This window comes from Epargyreus clarus, unplaced genomic scaffold (assembly GCF_041222505.1).
Source record: "Epargyreus clarus isolate Ecla_fem2 unplaced genomic scaffold, WU_Ecla_fem_2.2 ptg000024l, whole genome shotgun sequence".
Taxonomy (NCBI): Eukaryota; Metazoa; Arthropoda; class Insecta; order Lepidoptera; family Hesperiidae; genus Epargyreus; species Epargyreus clarus.
The window spans coordinates 10,942,539-10,963,089 of record NW_027332231.1 but is presented as its reverse complement, the minus strand read 5'-3'; the positions used below and the strand labels follow the sequence as shown (position 1 = coordinate 10,963,089).

Below are 20,551 nucleotides of genomic sequence, written 5' to 3'. Positions count from 1 at the left end.
ATTACTTAAAAAATTAATGCATATTTTAATTTTCACAACACCTCTTTTCATGTATAATAAAGGAACAGGCCCGATAAAATTAAATAAAATGAATGACAATTAAAATTACATAACATGAAAATCACATGAAACCTTATATTTTTCGAAATCTAATTGCGTCATCGGTAAATCTCTAGCAAACAGCAAATCACGAGATAAAATTAAACAAATGAATTAATATGTTGTTTTTGAAACTTTAATACAAAAATATAAATTCTAAAAACATATCGATAAGGCTTCATGAAATACAATATCCCTATTTTCCATATCCTCCATATCCTCCCGAAACGGAATCTTATCTCAAGTAAATAAACCATTTGCCTTTTTAGTGATACCTACCATTCCACTCATATCCTCGGGGACATTCTTCACACTCATAGAACGGGCTTGTCTGTGAGGGTATGCACCGTCTGTCGCCACACGGTTTTCTCGTCTCACAGATTTGTTGACAACGTTGCCCATTGTCTGTGAAGGCATGCAGATACAAAATATGAACAGGAAACAGCATTTGTTAAGATTTTTAATGCAACAAAGTGGTCCTGGGTTTTAAAAACCCTAGAATGTAAGTTATCAGGTTTTACTTTAAGGAAAGTGTGCAAAAACACAAGTGAATACGCACGTACGCATGCGAGCTTATGCGTGTGCATATGTATGTGCTTAACTCTATGCATATGTGCATGTGTACATGCTCTCGTGTGCCCGTATATGTGTAAAAATATATTTTTTTGTTTATCATGTCTGAAAACCCCCCACGATACTACTACAGTATTTATTCCATTATATAATATCAAAATCCATATTATAATAACAACTTCTAGCTGAAGTTATCTAATATTGTCGACTACAGCATTACCATTTAACTTTACTTAGAAATCGTGACCCCATTCAACTATCACTTTAAGAACAATCTTCATCAAACCAATACCAACTGCCACAAAGGTTAACAGGAAATGCTTTAATAAGATTCCCATTATTTGAATTACATTCTTTATATTTATTCGAGCAGAAATTGGGGATTTCTTTGATCGCCATTTTATTATTAGTTTTGAAGCTTCCGTCAGCGATCACAAACGTTATAAAACTACAATGGGTCAGGAAAATTCGTAAACAAAACCAAATATAATTACATGAATTAAAAATACTGTTAAGAAGGACTCTGAAGAAATCAGGATTATTCAGAATATACTCTTTCTACACTCCACAGCTCCAGACTAGTTTTCCTTGTGTCCTGGGTGCCATGGTCGACATACATAGACGACACCAATACTTATACAGGACAGAAATAAAAGTTCGTTTAGTTCATATATATTTATTATGTTCATTTATTTATATGATATATGATAGATATGATTTTTGTATGCGTCTGTTGTAACTAGTATAGCATGTAGAATAAATGTTTTCTATTCTATTCAAAATATGTCTGGCTATGCCTTTGCGCCATCAACTATAATAAGCATGTGGGGTTTGCATATCGAACACGGTCAGGAATTGGATGTTTGACCGCTAGTGGCTGTAACCTTCAAATTCAAATTCAAATCTCATTTATTCAAAATTAATTCATATAGAATACTTTTTGAAAGTCAACAAACTACCACCGCTTCGGAAGGTGTTTCGCTATGAGAAGAAGCGGCGCAGGTTCCAGTATGCTCGTAGTTAACCTTTGTCGGGCTTAGGACAGCTTGAAAACGGTACAGTATGATCCTAAATTCATACCTTCCTGCACTAACGTCCCTTTTTTTCATTTTATTTTATTTCGTATTTGTTATTATTTTTTTTAGTATAGTTGTACCGCCTTCAATTTTTCTGCACATCCCTAAGGTTGACTGGGAGAAAATTCTATTTACCCCGCCTTTTGCACCACACTGTTTTTAACATGGTCCATAAAGAGTAAATAAATAAACGTGCATCGAAGCAGAGTAGCGGAGTCTTAACACCACCATATTGTGTCCAGCTGTGGGATAGAATAAGATTCGCCACTCACCAACCAACTCATACCCTCGAGGACAGCCTTCACACTGGTAGAACGGACTTGCTTGTATGGGTGTACACCGCCTTTCGCCACACGGTCGGCGAGTCTCACAGATTTGTTGGCAACGTTGAGCATTATCTGCGGAACCATACGGATGCAAAATGTGAATTAGTAATAGATCCTTTCGTTTATACACAAATTTTGAACCAAAACGAGTATAAAATTCCGTAATACTGGATTATGAGTTTTTCCATTTTGGAAAGGTTTGGTGTTTCGCTAATTAGACCAAAATGCAATGAGTCAGCTTTGCAAGGCAGGAATAGAAGGACCTTTTTTTCATCGTCTTATTGCTATTTCGTGCAGGATAATGTTTTTTTTATATTCACCGATCATTCCAGGAACGCTAGAAACTAATTGATTTTAAAAGTGTAAAAATTACCTTTGAGAACATCTTCTGTTGACAAGACTAACCTAACCTAACCTAACCTCTTCTGTTGACGTATATTATTACGCGTCTTACTTACCCATCCACTCATATCCCTGTGGACAGCTCTCGCACTCGTAGAACGGGCTGGTTGGTACGGGAGTGCAGCGTCTCTGCCCGCACGGACGACGACCATCGCAGATGTGCTGACACCGCACTCCGTCACCATCGAAACCACTGGGGCAAGATCCGCAGTGAGGACCTGATGCTGTTTCTTGACATTCTACTCCTGTAAGTAAGAAGAGAATACGTATATCAAACAACCAAACCAAGTCTACGCGGTAGCGTTGCAGTCAAGTTCTACAGAAAAATACAATAATAAAAGTCAAGAAATCAGGACTTTACTGAAAAAGGTCCAATCTTACAAAACGTAAAACGAACTATAATGACGCACCAGTTGTTAAAAATATTAGTACAGTGATTTTCTATAGTAAGTAAGGTCTGGTAGGTAAGGTATGCTTGACGTCAGTAGCGCTGCTAAGGACTGACATTAAAATACCACGTAAATACCTATACATATAACAATGCATTCCCATTGGTTACAGCACAGCGGAAACCAATTTTATAATGTACTTATATACATGAAAATATACATATTTTCTTCGGACATTTTTTCAAACATATAGTACTAGTCCCGCCGTCCATTTGTTGCTAGGTCAATAACCACATGTGTATCGTTATATCCATTGTACTCGCTGTGCTATTGCATTTTTTGTTACCTGAAGTGTTAGTGGGACAGCTGGCGCGTTAGATGAATTCAAACTGCATATTTCAATAACAGTTTATATTTCGCAGCTGCGGATAAAGTCGTGTTATTTTATATTTGGGCATTGGACTACGATTGAACAATCTACATGGAATAGCGTGGTAAATATTTTGAAGGTGGTAGAACCCGTTGTGGTTCCACTCCGGCGGCACCACCGCCACACTTATTTCTGCCCAATAATAGCAGTTAATCGGTGCTGTCTTGTGGTTTGAAAGGTGTCGTAAGGGAGACATAGTTTTCCGAGGCGTTTCAGCTTAGTCCTCAGGGGTACCGGCACAATAGTGGCCGACCTTAGGTAGGAATATCTAATCCTATCTGGTGTTGATTATAGATGTCCATGTTCGGCATTTACCATCAGGTGGATTGCATGCTCGTCTGCTACTCCTATATTATAGAAAAAAATACTCCAGACGTGAACTCTCCATAGCTAGGGTATAACAAAATCTAACATTGGACAATTTACAAAATGCTCAAATTAAAATTTAACTATTTCATTTCATTTCAGACTAGCGACGCTTCGCTGGGACTCAGACTAATGTTTCCCGTGAGAACTTCAGGATAAAAAGTATAAAAACACTTTTATACAAAAACTGAACGTTGTATAAGAAATTCAAGTCGAACCATTGATTACTTTTCGAGTTTTGCTGTTACAAATTCTTTAAAAGAAGTTTTCAAAGGTATGAATTACATTTTCGATATTATATTTTCAAAGGTATGTGAAGTCTACCAATTCGCACTTGGCCAGCGCGTTGGACTATGGCCTAATCCTTCTCATTCCCGACCCCGTGCCCAGCAGTGGAACAGTAATGGGTTGATGATGACGCTACTAATATATGGGAATCTAATTTCAATTTAAAAGATTTACTGCAGTATTCTTGTGTGAATAAAAGGTCTCCAATTTCCTTATTATTTTTAAGCTGCACCAGTAAGAAAGAGGGAAATAAGAAAGTAACCCGACACAGAAACTCTAAGCCTTGCTTCAGTCATTTCATTATAACTTGAGCGGAATGAAAACCAAGCCAGCATCTAGAAATGTCATAACGGCTTTGCAAGAAAATCAGTTTTTATCCGCGGCTTCCTAAGTAGCCATTATGTCAGACATTTATATGTTACCTGTTACACTCGGGAGTTATTTTAAGAATAAACTAGATTATGTTAGTCGCTATTCGTTTTGTGTGGGTAAAAAGGCTGCAGGGTGTGTGTGTGTGTGTGTGTGAAAAATTAATGTGTGTATATGTGTGTATGTGTGGGCCTAAATATTCACGAAAAGGCACACAGGAAAAGCGACCTATGTTTTATTTTAAATTATAAGAGAGCTAATAGTCTAATCCATACGCTACAACCCACGCGGACTGCTGGCGACGGTCACCAAGGGCAGGTGGTCACAGTCATCAACTCAAACTGTCGCTGATGTATTAGCTGACTATCGCTCTTGTGTTATGTCCCTTACTCGCATATACTTTTACGGAGGTTTATGTGGTATTGTCTAGTGTAGACTATAAAATTCAACAAGTGCGTATGTCCCTGCATGTGTGCGTATACGCGTGCATGTGTGCTTGTGTGCGTGCAAACATGCATACGTGCGTGTGTGTATATTTACAAATACAATGGAAGTATATGTATGTTCAAAGTTAGTTAAAATAAGGATATCACAAGTTATATGAATAAAGTATTCAATTACAACTCGCAGTATCCTCCTGCTAAGATTAATCTGAGATCAACTACCAATTCAACTTTGTTTACAAGATAGAGTGGACGTTTTACTATTTGTATAAGGGCAGCTTTCACAATCGGAGTAAAATTGTATATATTTGTATATATTTAGCGAGTTTATGACTCGATAAAATTACCTCAAAATTTAAAATGTCATTCTTCAAATTAATGTCAATCCAATTGATGTCTATCTCAATACTTATAACATAATTTTCAATTTTTTTGGCTTTAATTCTTAAATTGGAACAGACTACATCAAATTTACACAAAACGACATAATGGAGAAGAAAATATTATAATACGAAGATGACAATGTAATATACTCAATATTTATTCCGGCAGTAATGGGAAAGATCTTGTTACTGTAATTTCATAATGAATTTGCCAGTAACCTGCCGCCTGGCAATTACAGCCACAAAGCTACAATGGAACAGGAAATTTCTTAAGGAAAAACAAAAACAAACAAGATATCCATTACATTCATAGGATTTTCATCAGGACAACTTTTTCCCTTTATAAAATTAAATATATTAAAGAGAAAATCGATTGAATAATTATTATAATGTTATTGGTATAATTGATCACAGCTTAAGCATATTATTTAATACAATTAAATTTTATACATATAATTATATTTTCATAAGCTTTCAATGATTAAAAAAGGTAGAAAGTATTTTTCTTCATATTATTAGTTTATGGCGCTTTCACAATTAATTCCAAAACGCCAGAGCTTAATAAAAGCTTTATTAAGGAAAGCTTGCAGATGAATTCTTTACATTTTCTAGATAAAATGAAGGAAGCCATATGACAGGTTTAATTAAGTTTTCAATTCATGGTCTTAAAGTGTTCGATCATTTAATAGAAAGCTATTAAATTAAGTTCTAGGACTTTTTAAGTCTTTAACGATACTATATGAGGGAAAAAAGCCTTCAAGGTTATTTTATGTATGTCACAGCTTCTTCTCAAATTCAGTTCTTCTCGTAACATTCATTAATCCAGATTTAACCCGAAACTTATTAAGTCTAGTGCCAGGTGCCCCTCTTGTTGTGAAGAGCTTTGTCCCGGACTCATTAGGGCCTCTGTATGCATAATTGATAAATATGTAACTGCTCGTATAACAGAGCTATATCCCTTAAACAGTTATAGTAACGTAAAAGTTTTACAATGTATATTGTACTTTTATAGTTGTTGTAATAACAAATATTAAAATTAAAATAAATAGTTTTAACAAAAGGTACAGATACGGAAATAAAATGGCGACATTTCTATTCACCCCTAGTTCATTCGTTATAATAAACAAAAATATTAATATACAAAAGAATAGCAGCAAATCTCTTTAGAATTATACATGACGAAATAGCCTATGATGTCAGCATTGCTGACGTCACGAATGTCAGGGTCTCGATCACTATCCATCTTCGAAGGTTCCAAGGAAAACGCAGGAGATAATCTTCTTCATTATAATACACTAGCTGACCCAGCAAACTGTACCGCCTCGAAATCTATTTATCAAATATATTTCATATAAAATATAGTCTATGTTACTCGTGGATAATGTAGCTTTCGAATAGTGAAAGAATTTTTTAAATCGCTCCAGTAGTTTTTGAGCCTGTTCATTACAATCAAACAAACAAACAAAGTTTTCCTCTTTATAATATTAGTATGGATAAAAAGACACATAAAAAACAGTAAAATTTCATACCCTGAAAGCAAGTGACATGTCGACAGGATATCCTCACGCACTCTTCCCCGTTGCCCGTGTACCCACTGGGACACGCGCCGCATTGGTAGCCACCGTTAGGCAAGTCGTGGCATGGTACACCTGAATAAATACGATTAAGCTTTATATATCGTCAGTTTATTGCAAAACCATCAATGACCAGTTATTCAAATTTATTAATACAAATATGAATAATACATATTATTACTTGGCTTATGCACTGTCGTGTTCCCACAAATTTTTAATGCTACTATACTTGGCTATATGTATTTTTTTAATATGTTGTCGAGGATTACTTACAGAATTTAAGTTAATATGGAATTATTCTTGAATTTCTTTGTGACTACCGAAAAATATTTTATGAAAGACATCTTTATCTTACGAGCAGCCGCAAGGTTAAGGTACTAAAATTGTTTACAGCCACTCGAAGTTCCAAAAATACTCATATTTTTACATTTTTTATATCTTTTTGTAACGCATGTATGAGAAAGTATATGTTGTCGTTGCCATAGAAACACGCGGACAAATATAGGTAGAGCCCGCGCCAAACTTCTAGTCCGCTCTGAATATAGAAACGCCCACGCCCACGCGTACATAGTGCAGTTCTCTAACTCAAAACCTTCTCATTATTGATCCCAATTGCCCCAGAAAGTGTGACTTCAGAGGCTTTTGAAATACTTACGTCCTCCAAAGCAAGGGTTGGCGCTGCAGGCAGTCTTGCAAGTTTGCCCGTCACTGGTCTGCCGTCCCGGACACCTCTTACACTGGAACCCTTGCTCTGAGTCCACACAGTACTCCGCTAAAAGTCAAAAAAATTATTATACTAAGCACCATACAATATATTAAATAGAAGAAAAACAGTTTGGATCAAATTAATAGGTAAAATTATGTCACAGCTGGCTTACGGGTGCACATTACACGAGGTGGTAGAACCCTCTGTGGTTCAACTCTGACGGCACTACCGCGACCCCTATTTTTGACTAATAATAACAGTGTTAAACGCTGCTGTGTTCTGATTTGAAGGGAATGGTAAGGGCAGCATATTTTTCCGAGGCGTTTCAACTTAGTCCTCAGGACCTACCTTCAACTAGATATTAATAATCTAGTACCAAAGCTTAGTCCTCGGGGTAGGGGCGCATCTGTGGACGTCATTTAGGAATATTTAATTCTATTTGGGTTGATGGCAGATGTCCATGGGCGGCAGTAGCCACTTACCATTAGGTGGACTGCATGCTCGTCTGCTATTCCTATATTATAAAAAAATACACAATCAAAACGACGAAAGCACCAAATAATGCGCTAAAGACACTTACTCTGTGCACAAGGTCGCCTACTGCAAGGTATAGGTCTGCATCTCCGCCCATCGCCCTCCATGTTCCGCGGACACGGCCCGCACTCGAAGCCCGTGGCCGTGTTGTGGCATTGAACGCCTGTTGCCAATATATTTATAACCTTTTTAATAGGTTCATGGCTCAATAGCTTTTGAGTCCTTGAAAGTTTATAACAATATATAAATAGGTAAATATGGATGTCAATCTGTGATGTTAGAATAATATAATTTTCTTGAGAAAGTAGTAAAGTAATAATTATTTTCATTTCATTTCTTATCTGCTATTCATTTTATTCTTGTGACATTAAAAATCCAAGAAAAAGTTTTGACTTGTGGTGATCCTTATTTCGGAATAAGGTGGATTTTAAAATTGTCTAGTACGCTTTCATGCATCTTTAACCACATTATTAAAAAAATGGGATATGCAAGATTTCTCACATTTTTTCTTTCATTTCTAATACTTTGATTGTGCCTGAGGGTCGAACCTCTATTTCCAAAATTTTCTTATTAATTTTCGTTAGATTTAAAAATATTCAGTCAACAATTTCAGTCTACAACATAAAGGGTATGGGGTCTGCATGTTCCGCGGACACGGCCCGCACTCAAAGCCCGTCGTCGTGTTATGACATTGAACGCCTGTTCCCATATTTATAAACTCTTTATAAAAACCTAATTTACGTACTGTATGGCTCAATAGCTTTTAGAGTCCTTGAAAGCTTATAAAATATAATTAAACATCGGTCTGTGATGTTAAAATAATATTTTTTCTCAAGTAATAATGTCTGATTATTTTTTGTCTGCTTTTCATTTTATTCTCACGGCACTAAAAGTCGTTAAAGTTTATGGTAAATGTTATTTCGGAATAAGAATGGTTTTACCATTGACTGGCACGCTGGCTTACATTTTTAACCATCAAGCCTCTTTGAGAATCTACTTATAAAAAATCGGATAAGCAGGTTTCGTTGAAAAATTATTTAGCTTTAAAACAAGCCATCCTTGCTGATACTTTCATTGTGCCTGAAGTTCGAACCTCTATCTCTTCTCATTAGTTTTCGTTTAATTATAAAAATATTAGTCAACAATATAGATAAAGATTACTCACTCCTAACAAGAAAGTGTAACCAGTTTTGACAATTGAAATTGTCACTGTCATCTATTTTCGTGTTTGAAAAATATTTAAAATATATAGGTTTTAGAGCATTTACGAATGAAACGATATTTCTCCGCACTTTTTCTTCGATTTCGTGTTTCACTTTACATGTCAGCATTGTTCCGCGTAAATTTCACCGTGACAACCATTAAATGGCTGGTACATTTGTCAGCCGTTTAAGCCATTTAATGGCTTCCTTCAATTACAAGGCGGCGAGATATCTATACTTATCTATGGTCAACAATAAAAAAAATTACAATAAAGTCTATAATACTTACTTAATAATAATATGAACCAGAACTGTCTTCATAATAAGACTCGTTTAACATGTAATAAAATTTCCAGTAATAATTACGTTTTGCAGTGTAGAGTGTAGTAGGTGGATCATTAAATTCTATTAAAATGTCATTTGCATTTCGACGTGGGTAGCACTACGTACTTACTTGGCCTTAATAAATCAATTTGTGTCGAAGTTTCCAGACTATGACTAGACGAAAATCTATCACAGTTTAAAATACGTAAAAGCTTTATGAATAGATGCGTTTGACAAAAACGCATCTATTCATAAAGCTCCTATGTAGAATTATGAAATAAATTTTCCGATTACAGAATTTTAATGTCAATTTCATGATAAAATTCTTCGATATTTTGATTTATAATAGCGACAAACAACTTCCTAACTATTTCCTAATATAACAAACAATCTTATGTTTTTTTTTCTATTATAATATTTTTCTTTGTTCTCTCTCCGTCCTCTTTATTAAAAATAGTTAGTTCTAAATATCTAATTTCAAAATTTACTACGTTACGTATTATTTTCCTTAACTTTAGAACTGATATACAACTGCTACAAACAAAAGCTCACAAAATGCAGTCGTCGACTTATAAGAAGCCTTTGTCAAAGAACTCATACTAAAGCCTTTTTGATTTAATAACAGAGTTTCTGCTGACCCCGTCGACCAAAGATAAAAAGGAAAACGATCCATTGAACAGCAATCAGTACCTTATAAGGTCCGTCAAGGTGAATCAAGCAAAACCGATATCGACGTGGGCGCAACAGAAACTCTGTATGTAAAGGGATTGAAATAAAACGCGGCTGTGTTCACTAAACATTTAATTAAACCCACACTCTCATACAAACTTTGCTTGATTTACCTTATAGTAATGAATATGATGCTAGTGATGTTAGTAAGGCAAGGTGGTCCTAAACGTTTTGGTGAGACGAACAAAAGTAATATCAGATTTGGTCGATTTGTTGATTGAATAATCAGTGTAAATTAAGTTTGATCGTAATTCTGTAAGTAAAGGTATTAAGAAATTAATATGTGTTGAGTACACTGCAAATATTTTACAGATAACATCGAAGAATTAAAAGTGCGGATTATGTCGCGATACAAAATGTAGTTAAAAATATGGCACTATGTATGTTGTCTGCGAAATAATCGACTAACAAACAGTTTTGTTCGTCTAATCAAAACCTAATACAATAATACAAATACAAATATAAATATAAAAAATAAAAATAATACTACATCTACAATTGCATATCAAATATGACTAAATGCCTATAGCATAATTATGGTAATATGGTATAGTCCGCGCCAAACTGCTAGTCCTCTCTGAAGTTGTTGCGAGCAGGTGTAGGCATACAATTTGCTATGGCGACGCGATTCATTTTTATATTCAGAGCGGAGTAGCTGTTTTACGCGGACTATATAATTATATGCAACGACATAAATAATTAATAACCAGGATAACAGGAAGAACCGGAGCATCTTTCCACAGGTGTGGGGCGAGAGCAACATTGGCGTAACTGGTTCCGAAGGCCGTCGATAAGACCCTTCTGATCTGCCATCTCATGACGGAGGTACTCCACGGTTTGACGGAGGAGCTTCAGTTGACGGATCACCTCGTCTAGGGAAGAAAATAAAAATTATGTTGAGAACTAAAATAATATAGGTAAAGTAGTAAATGATGGACGTTACAAATTTCAATAAAAGCAATATAAATGTTTTTTTTATAAGGTAAGAAATATAGAAGAATTTCAAAAGAAAGGGGAACAAGAAAAAATCTTTAAAAACCCTTTTCTGAAGTTACAAATGTATATTTTTCCAAAAGTATGATTTAATTTACGAAACTTACAAGACAAAATGAATTCGTTTACATAATAGTTTAAATAATTTCTTTCTTATTTTATTTACATACTAAAGATTTTAAAAATATTCTTACCATCACAAGACTCAATATCAGATGACGGAATATCTCCCCTTTGTGTAGTAGGAGGGCTAGGTAACACGAGATTCGGATCAATATAATTAGTTCTGTAATCATCTCCTTGCATTTCCTCCTCTCGCTTCAGTCTAGCTTCTTTTTCTATGAAATCTTTAACTTCTTCGACGTCAGAATCGACGGTTACAAGAGAGGGTGGTTGGAGGTCATCATCGTGGCTACAGCTCAGAGAGTGTAAAGCTCCTTTTTCAGACGCGTAGATTTCTACTGGTGCGTGCTCTTCATGATACTAAATAAGAAAAACAGTATATTGAGAAGGAAATTTGAAATTTTGAAGTGAGAATAATTTCAAAATATTCCCTTTTTGGAAGATAGATACATATGACAAACTGTCAATTCGTATTTTCCCAAAAGTATTAAAAATACTTTCTACACTTACAACGACACATTTGGATTATTTGTGCCGTGGATGCATGGAAATCTAAATTCATAATTTAGATATCATTAGAGTGGGCGGAGATCGAACCCGGTGTATGCTCTTTTTTTTTTTTTTTTTTTTTTTGGTTACGAGGGGGAAACCTTCAAAAGGTACCCTATGCCGTGGGAGCGGCACGGGGTTATGTGGGATTCTTACCGCACTAAAACCCCCCCGGTGGCCGTCCTCGGCGCTGCGTAGAGAACTCCGGGATCTCCAAAGGAACGCAACCGGAGTCCTCTTAGCGCGTTGCCCCATCGGGCTCTGCTCAGGTGAGCTTGACGCTCGCCACACCGTCTGGTGGGCACGACGGTATGCGGCCACACATACCGCCGTCCTTCCCGGGGTCACTAGCCGGGCAGTTCGAGCTCCCACTCTTGCCGCCCGCAACCCCGGAAGCCCCTTTTAGTCGCCTCTTACGACAGGCAGGGGATACCGTAGCCCTATTCTGGTCCCGGAACTACAGGGACAACAGAGGTGTATGCTCTACCACGCAGATTGTCTTTGTTTTCAGAAGCTGAATTTTATAAACATAATTAAAAATTTGCTTACCAATTTCAACTTCTGATGTGCCAAATGATCTAGAACATCATATCTGCCAGGCATCGAGTGCCAATGTAGAGGTTTGCAGGCAACGTACAGTTTGACCCTCCCTGGGGACACTACCAAGATCAAAGTGCCTTTGGCACTGGTTCCAAGACCCCAGGAAACTGATTTTAGATGACCTCCTCGCAGGCTTTCCAGCGACACTGTTGAGGAAAAACCAATTTGGAAATACACATTTGGAAAGAAGGTAAAAAATAATATTATTTAAAAAGATTCATACAAAATGTGTAGGTTAATACGACTTTTTACAAATGCTGTCGGTGTTCGACGACGTGTAGTCACCGTCTTTGAAATCATGTGTGATGTACATTATAGTGCTATCTTTAAGAGCTGTTTTGGTACACTTTATAACACTCTGCAGAACTCTATCTCGGCAAAACATCGTTTCTCAATTTTAGTTTGAATATAAATAAATTCCTTGAATAGATCCATCACAACACCATTCTCCATAACATTTCGTCACAACCAACACCTTCCATCGTTTATCAACGTCCTTTCACGTTTAACAATTTTACATACCTTTATTGTTCTTAGAATTGTAGTAAAGTGAAACAGCATCATCTTCTTCCCCTTTCGCGTGCAACAGCTCTTCTCTCCTCGCACCCTTCCCATGTGGTCCTCTGATCACTATCGCCATCTCACCACCCTCATCACGGGCGCTCTGTGCTGCAGCTATAACATCACTTGTCGCTTCTGGAAAACAAATGGAAACAGGTATAACTTCTCAACTGATACCTATTTTTACTTATAAGGTATGATATTTCTGAGTCTATAATTTAAGCTTGATTTAATAAGAATATTTTAAGTTTTACAACTCGTTCAAATTAGATTTCAGAATTTCTAGCATATTTGTTTTTGATTACAATAAGATTCGTTTTGATTACAATAAGGTTCGTCGTAACTACCGACTTTATTTGCAACTTCTTATTATAAATTGCTTACCAAAGTTGGTAACCTTTATTATCTCTATTATGGTTATATATTATGGTCTCTCATAAAGGGTAGAATATCTCACAAGGATGATCTTAATACCTGATGGTATTATCTGCCAATCTTCAAATTCTTCAATTACCTACTACAATTTTAATAAGACACGAGTGTAAATAACCCCCATATACTTAATTATATGTTTCAGATTTGTTGTTGCGAAAATAAGTTAAAAGCGTTCAGATTTCAAAAGCCGCAGTCGGAAGTCCAAAACAACAGGAAACTCCGCCCACAAACTTCCTTCGTAAGTAGAAAATATACCCGCTTTATATTCAGTAATTCTAATAAAGAACTTCTTTACAATTTGAAGAAAATATTTTAAGTGCAGTATATTATTGGAAAATAAATAATTATAGTAATATTTTAAAACTCTCGAGAAATAATGTTAGCATGTAGATCTTCATAAATCATTTCCATAATTTTATAAAACAAATTTGAACACATTCCCAATATTATTAATAACTAATTTTCAATAGTATAATAAATTATAATTTTCAATAGGAGACAAACTATAACCAGTCTGACACGCAAAGCATCCAGGTTCGATCCCCGGTCAAGTAGTTGCTTATCACGTCTTTGTGTATAAACTGTATAGATGGCACCCACAACACAAGGAATCCTAGTACACACCTGTTTCTATTCTAATAGGCAGAAAATGTCACAATTCTAATTGGCAGAAATTGCCAAACGACAATTTTTCGTGGCCAAAATATAAAATAGATTGATTATTTTAATAACGGTCGTTGCTCGATTCACTTTGAATAACAGACAATTCAAATCGGGCTATCTTGTACCTATAATAATCTTTAAGTACGGTCTGTAACCTTTACTATCAACAATTACATGATTATTTTTATTTATATACTTTTGGCGTATAAATCAACATTGCTTCCTAAAATATTCTCTAATTTCGTAGCAGTAACTTTAGGGATAAAATTGGTGTCGTAATAATATCCTGTTGTTATTAAGGTTTCGCTACACTCACACCCCTACGCTAAATATTTATGTTTTAGGTAGGTTTAAAAAGATACCCTTTGTTGTTCGACTCCGGAGGTACCACTGCCTCACCTATTTCTACCTATTAACAATGCAGCAGTGTTAAGCATTGCCGTGGTTGATTAAAGACGTCCATGGGCGACAGTTGCCACTTACCATCAGGTGCCTGCAAGATGTTACTTCTCTATTATAACTAATAAAGGTTGACTGGGAGGCGGACTTAATGCTAAAATGCTATTTAGCATTAAGTCCGCCTTTTGCACCACATTGTTTTTAACATGGTCAATAAAAAATAAATAAATAAAATGTGCCATAGACGCACATTAAGAATACATATAAACAGTACAGACTATATAAACACCCAGACCCAGAATAGATCTGAGTTAAATGTTTATATATTTACAATATTGGCTGTAACCCTAAATCCTATAAATCTTAACCGATACGGCGACAACAGCGTCACAAAATTTTCTTATCAATATTTCCTCAGATGTTTGGCGTTCTTTTTGATGGAAAAATGTGTCCTCAAGGAACGCAAGGTCGTAGAAAGGTGAAGATATAACACGTTTCTACAGGAGCCAATAATGCCAATTTATCCCTTATGGTTTGTGTTATACTTAGAAAGGTGTGGGGACATTACGCAACTCATTGAGAGATGACACTTTTGAATCACGCAAAAAAGATCTCAACATCTTGCATTCTAGACTGTCGGAGCACTGCAGCTCTCCGGGCATGATCATATGACTTAGCTGGAGATCTCCCTTTCCAAAAGGTAACATAGATCAATCATAGTCGGTCGTCGTAGCAATAGGTACAAGACTTCAGTTAATAAATTTATATAAAAGAGTTTTTTAAAACAAACTTATATTAACGTCATTTTGTTTTTCAAATTCTTGTCAGAAAACCCTCTCGGTATGGTAAGAGTACTTAAAATCGAATAAACTAATCATGCATTGTCATTCAAACAATTCAGTATGCAAAATTCAATTCAATATGCAAAATTTAAGCGCAATACCCGACGAATAGATAACCTCTCTTCTTTGGGAAGTTGGTTAAAAGTTTGACAAATTTTACCCTCACATACAAACGAACTAACAATTAAAAAGCTTGTACTCAACAAAATACAAATCACGCAATATAACCCTCGATATAAGAAATTGAAATGACTCCAATCGTAAGTTCACGAGATAAGCGTCGTGGAATAGAATTCGTGAATCGAGTGATAAGAGTGCTTCAACCCACTGAACTGTGATAGTACGGAGATGATAATTCTGTTGCTAAATCAATTCTGGATGTTTTGTAATACAACAATTATAACTAACCATTTATTTAAGCTGTCTGTTTTATATTTTCAATTATGTTAAAAATAATATAGTTCGTTTCTTTTAAATATTGAAGTAGCGAATCCACCTGATCCACTCCACCATCAATCCACCTGACGGTAAATGTTCTCTATCGTGCATGGACAGTTCGTATATTAGAACAGGGGTTTAGCCTGAGGCTATTGCAATGCTAGACATTTTTTTGAAAATAATTGTCAATTCGAACTTTGGTAGGCAAAAATTGGTTAATATAGCTTATTATTATTAACGCGTTAGTTAAAACAACTCGTACCTATAAGTTATCCTAACTTAGTAACGCCCAAAAATTTTCTCTGTTATGCCTTGTTGGCATAATAATTTGTTAAAAAGAATTTGTCAAAAATTGGGTAGATTAGCTCGAGGAACAATATAAAGTAGTGTTTTGTTCCAGGCGTATTATTATTATTATTATTGACCCTTCCAACCATATAACAGCAGCGCAATGACATTTTATACTTATAGTAGTATAGATGCAGCAGCGCTTAATATTGTTGTTTGAAACTGATATTCGCAGACGTACGAAACAAAAATTTTAAATCAAATGGACTGCAAATTACTAACAGGTGTTCACAGGTGTACTGTCGTCGAAATCTTCAACGCAAGCGAGTTTGTTCCCATCACAAAAAGACGAACCGTCTTAGTTTTATTAAGCAGGGTTCGCGACCGCATCTATTCTGGACGGCGATGACACAGTCGCTTGCTTTGACTCACCGTTTTGTTCACACTGACAGACAATTTGTGTTGATATGTTATTGGAATAACTAAGGTATAATTCAGATATGCTATCGACTCATGTTATTACTCGTAAAATCATCATCATCAACCCATTAATACTGTCCCACTCTACTATGACTATGGCCTAATCCCTCTCAGAATGAGAAGGATTAGGCCATAGTCCACCGCGCTGGCCAAGTACGTATTGGTAGACTTCACATACCTTTGAGATTTTTTGCACGCCTCATAAGCGAAGCGTTGAGGTTGTGCTCTACTCTCGACATTTCAAAAAAAGCAGTTTTTTATAAATTTCTCAGGTATGCAAGTTTCCGCACGATGTTTTCATTCACCGTGTAAGCAAGTGATAATTAATTTCTAATACGCACATAAATTTGAAAATCGGAGGTGCGTGCCGGGGATTTGAACCTCGGACCCCTCGATCGAGAGGCCGCGTTTCTTAACCACTAGGTATAGTACGTAGTACGTAGAATAACTAAGGTATGCTATTGACTCATTTCAAATACCTGAGGTATAATTTAGATAGTATTAAGTCTCATAATTTAATGAGCATTCTGATTGGTAGTTTAATATATGTACTTAAATTATTACAGAGGCGTTAATAAATTGAATTATATTAGTACAGATCTGTCATTGCTTGGTGGAAGTTATGTCACCTTATAGAATGTCGTACATAATAGCAGAATTCATCTTTGTCTTTTCTTACTGCCCCAGCAGACATTCTACTTTTGTCATCAACAATCTTCGATTTGCGAAGTCAACAATCGATTTTTTAGCTGCTTTTTGGAAGCTAGATGCAGCAATCAAAAGCTACATCCCGGACATTTGGGCCGGTCGTAGCTTCTTTTGGGCGCTTGATGCAACCACTGAACGCGATGCATCTTTAACGCATTCTTTAAAATGTACTTTTTAATACCGTGATTGACCACAGCCAGACTCCAAAACGCGAAACAGCATCGATGTCATCACCGAAACGCGAATCAACGATGCTAAAAGTGTATAATGTGGTAGAGTCGGTAAACAAATTACATCGCCTAATTCATAAGTGCAATAAGTTTAAATTACGACCGTTGTTACTTACTATTAAATCTATCTAAAATTTAACCCGAAAAAATCTAAGTCTATGATTTTACCTAGAAAAATTGGACAACTTCTAGCAGGAAAAATTGTCAAATTTTGATCCCAATTTTTCAATGTCTTTCCATTTTTCGCCTTTTGGTAGGCGATTGACTATTGATACCGAGCATTAAATAATATTAATCGTATTTATGTCCCTACAAATTCAGCTTTCTCAGTATAAAATTATCTTACAGAATAGAACTCCAGTAATTAATTGGTAACATCAGTCCCCTGTCTCAAACAAAACGACATGACGTGGACCGGTGTATGTATGGATGTCGCGGTTATTCTTAACTGCGGATGTCGAACCCTGGAAAATAAACTCGCACAACACTTACGTCACTGCCCCCTTTGACTTTGTCTTTTGACTTTAAAAAATAAACTTATCTTAAGTACTAGGTAAGATCTCAAATACTCAGTATCTATTAATTACTGTTCCTTTTTTAAATACTTATAAAACATTATAATTGTAATCAAATGAAAGGCGGTACAACCAATATGAATCGACCTGAGAGATATCACAGCCGCAATAATTTCTAACGTGAAGTTTCGGTAGAACGGTATTTATAACTTACACCTGGTGGTTTCATATGGGGCGTTCATCATTATCCCCAGGAGAGTAGACGCATCTGTGACTTTAGATAGAAGCGCTTTTCTATATGGAGTTGGTTACAAATGTCAATAGGCGGCAATGACGGAGGCAGCTTACTATCAGGTGGACTGCATATCTACTTATTTGTTACCTTCGTCTTGTCCGGGCTACAGAGCGTGTCATAGAATGAGACATGCACTCGAAGCAGCTCTCCGTAGTCGGATAAAAAAGCGACTCAAGCGCTATCCTTTAACATTATACTCGTAGTCAATCGCTCAAACATTTTCGCCAATTTTCCGCCGTTTATTACTGTTACGTACGGTAGCGACGATTAGCGAGCATGGGCTTCGTCCTTCAGGAAGGCACTGCACAATTTCCATGAATCCAACGACACTTATATGTTAAAATCCGTCAAGCCGTCTTGAGAACGAATGAAACATAGGTACATACATACATACATATGCTCGGCAAATATTAACCCCTTCAGTTGGATAAAAAAGCGGCGGTAGTGCTGTTTATGTTTTCTAATTCAACACTTACCATTAGGTACATTTAATCGCTCAAACATTTTCTCTAGCTCGCCAATTTTCCGCCGTTTATTACTGTTAGGTACGGTAGCGACGATTAGCGAGCATCGGGGTCGTGCAGGAAGGCCGTACAAGGCGAGCTTTTTGCGTTTACGCACCGTTACAGCGGCGCCTTTACCGTTTACATTTCGCGATCGCTATCTAGACCTTTAAAATGCTATGTGAGCTTTATTAAATGTTAATCGTCGTGTAATTGTCGGATTTAATAAGTTTTTTTCCAGCGATTTATTAGGTTGTCTCTGCTATTCAAATTACGAGAAAAATTGTAAAGCTGCTAGTTTGGTTGTAGGGTGTGGTATTGCAAAAGACACAAATAAGACAAATCAGTCTTTAATTTTAAGAGTTAGCAATTTTATAAATAAGGTATCTAAGGTATATTTATGATTATCATACAACAGCAGTTATTACCTAAGTAGTGGTTTGGAACTCAGCTTCTCAATTGGGAGGCTTAAGTTCAAATAATATTAGAAGCGAATTAACACTTCCTTAAAAATAACAGGGAAATTTATTTGTGATGTCTAACAATCGACATTTGACCAGCGCAGACTTTGATCTAAATCCCACTAACTCTAGCAAACCCGTGTCTATAGAGGAACGGAACCGTAATGGGTTAACGAAAACGATGACAATCCTCATATATGACATCCTTTTCACATTGCACTATAACTACTTAGGTACCATATGGTAGATCAATGGGATGTCCATAATAACAAGGTGTTCCAAACATTATGTATAAGGTTAAGTAAGGAGATTGTGGGTTGTGAGTGAGCAACGTGGGCATCGCCACCAAATACAGTAACGTGGGTAACGACCACATTCATGAATACCTAATCTCACTACATCCTGTTTTGGGCCCAAACAATTTTGTGTAACTCACTAATGAAGTAGTTATACAAGCTGTGACCTCACATCGCACATCTGGAGGTAAGTATATTTTGTATCCAGGTATACGTTGTATCCGTAAACAGTAAAGGCACAAAGAATTTCTCACCATCGGACAGATGAGAAGCATCGCAAAATGAATCTTGAAAGTCTATTTGTGGTTCTTATAATCAAGTTCATTGTATAATATTAAGAACTAGCTGTGCCTCGCGATTTCACACGCGTTAAAAAGAAATCTAACGATATCATAAATAAAATAAAATTGTCAAGACTATGGCCTTTGAAGTGTGTCTCCCTTATTAAATTTCAAGGTCTTCCTTTAGGATATACACGTAACCATCATCATTATTGTCCCACTGCTGGGCACGGGTCTCCTCTCAGAATGAGAAGGATTAGGCCATAGTCTACCGCGCTGGTCAAGTGCGAATAGACTTCACATGCCTTTCAGATTTTTTTTTATAAATGTCGGGTATGCAGGTTTCCTCACGATGTTTCCCTTCACCGTTTTAAGCAAGGGATAATTCATTTCAACTTTGGAAAATCAGAGGTGCGTGCCTGAGATTTGATCCTCTGACCCCTCGATTGAGAGGCCGCGTTCTTTAACCACTTCCTTCGAACAGAATAAAAAGTATCCTATGTCCGTCATCCATTATGTATTATGCCGATTTATTATGTAGCTTAGAAGCAGGTTCTACCTCTCACCCATTCTGAGTTACATAAAGTGTAACTAAAATGACTTTCTTTTAAATATATACATGAGGTGTGAGTAAATAATCATATTTTCAGAAAAAAAAAACAAAATCAAGGCCTTTGT

At 36.2% G+C, this 20,551-nt stretch overlaps 1 protein-coding gene across 2 annotated transcripts in view; it reads right to left on the bottom strand.

The window, feature by feature from the left end:
- The window catches only part of Tsp (Thrombospondin), a 41,754-nt gene that overhangs the window by 14,882 nt on the left and 6,321 nt on the right, over window positions 1–20,551 (bottom strand). For both annotated transcript variants that reach the window (XM_073086965.1, XM_073086966.1), the window contains exons 3-12: window positions 13,001–13,174; window positions 12,428–12,624; window positions 11,401–11,689; window positions 10,921–11,085; window positions 8,005–8,121; window positions 7,374–7,490; window positions 6,674–6,793; window positions 2,533–2,721; window positions 2,021–2,146; window positions 379–504 (exon numbers count right to left, since the gene is read on the bottom strand). In XM_073086965.1, coding sequence (XP_072943066.1) covers window positions 379–504; window positions 2,021–2,146; window positions 2,533–2,721; window positions 6,674–6,793; window positions 7,374–7,490; window positions 8,005–8,121; window positions 10,921–11,085; window positions 11,401–11,689; window positions 12,428–12,624; window positions 13,001–13,174 — 1,620 coding nt within the window. The remainder of the gene's footprint in view (window positions 1–378; window positions 505–2,020; window positions 2,147–2,532; window positions 2,722–6,673; window positions 6,794–7,373; window positions 7,491–8,004; window positions 8,122–10,920; window positions 11,086–11,400; window positions 11,690–12,427; window positions 12,625–13,000; window positions 13,175–20,551) is intronic.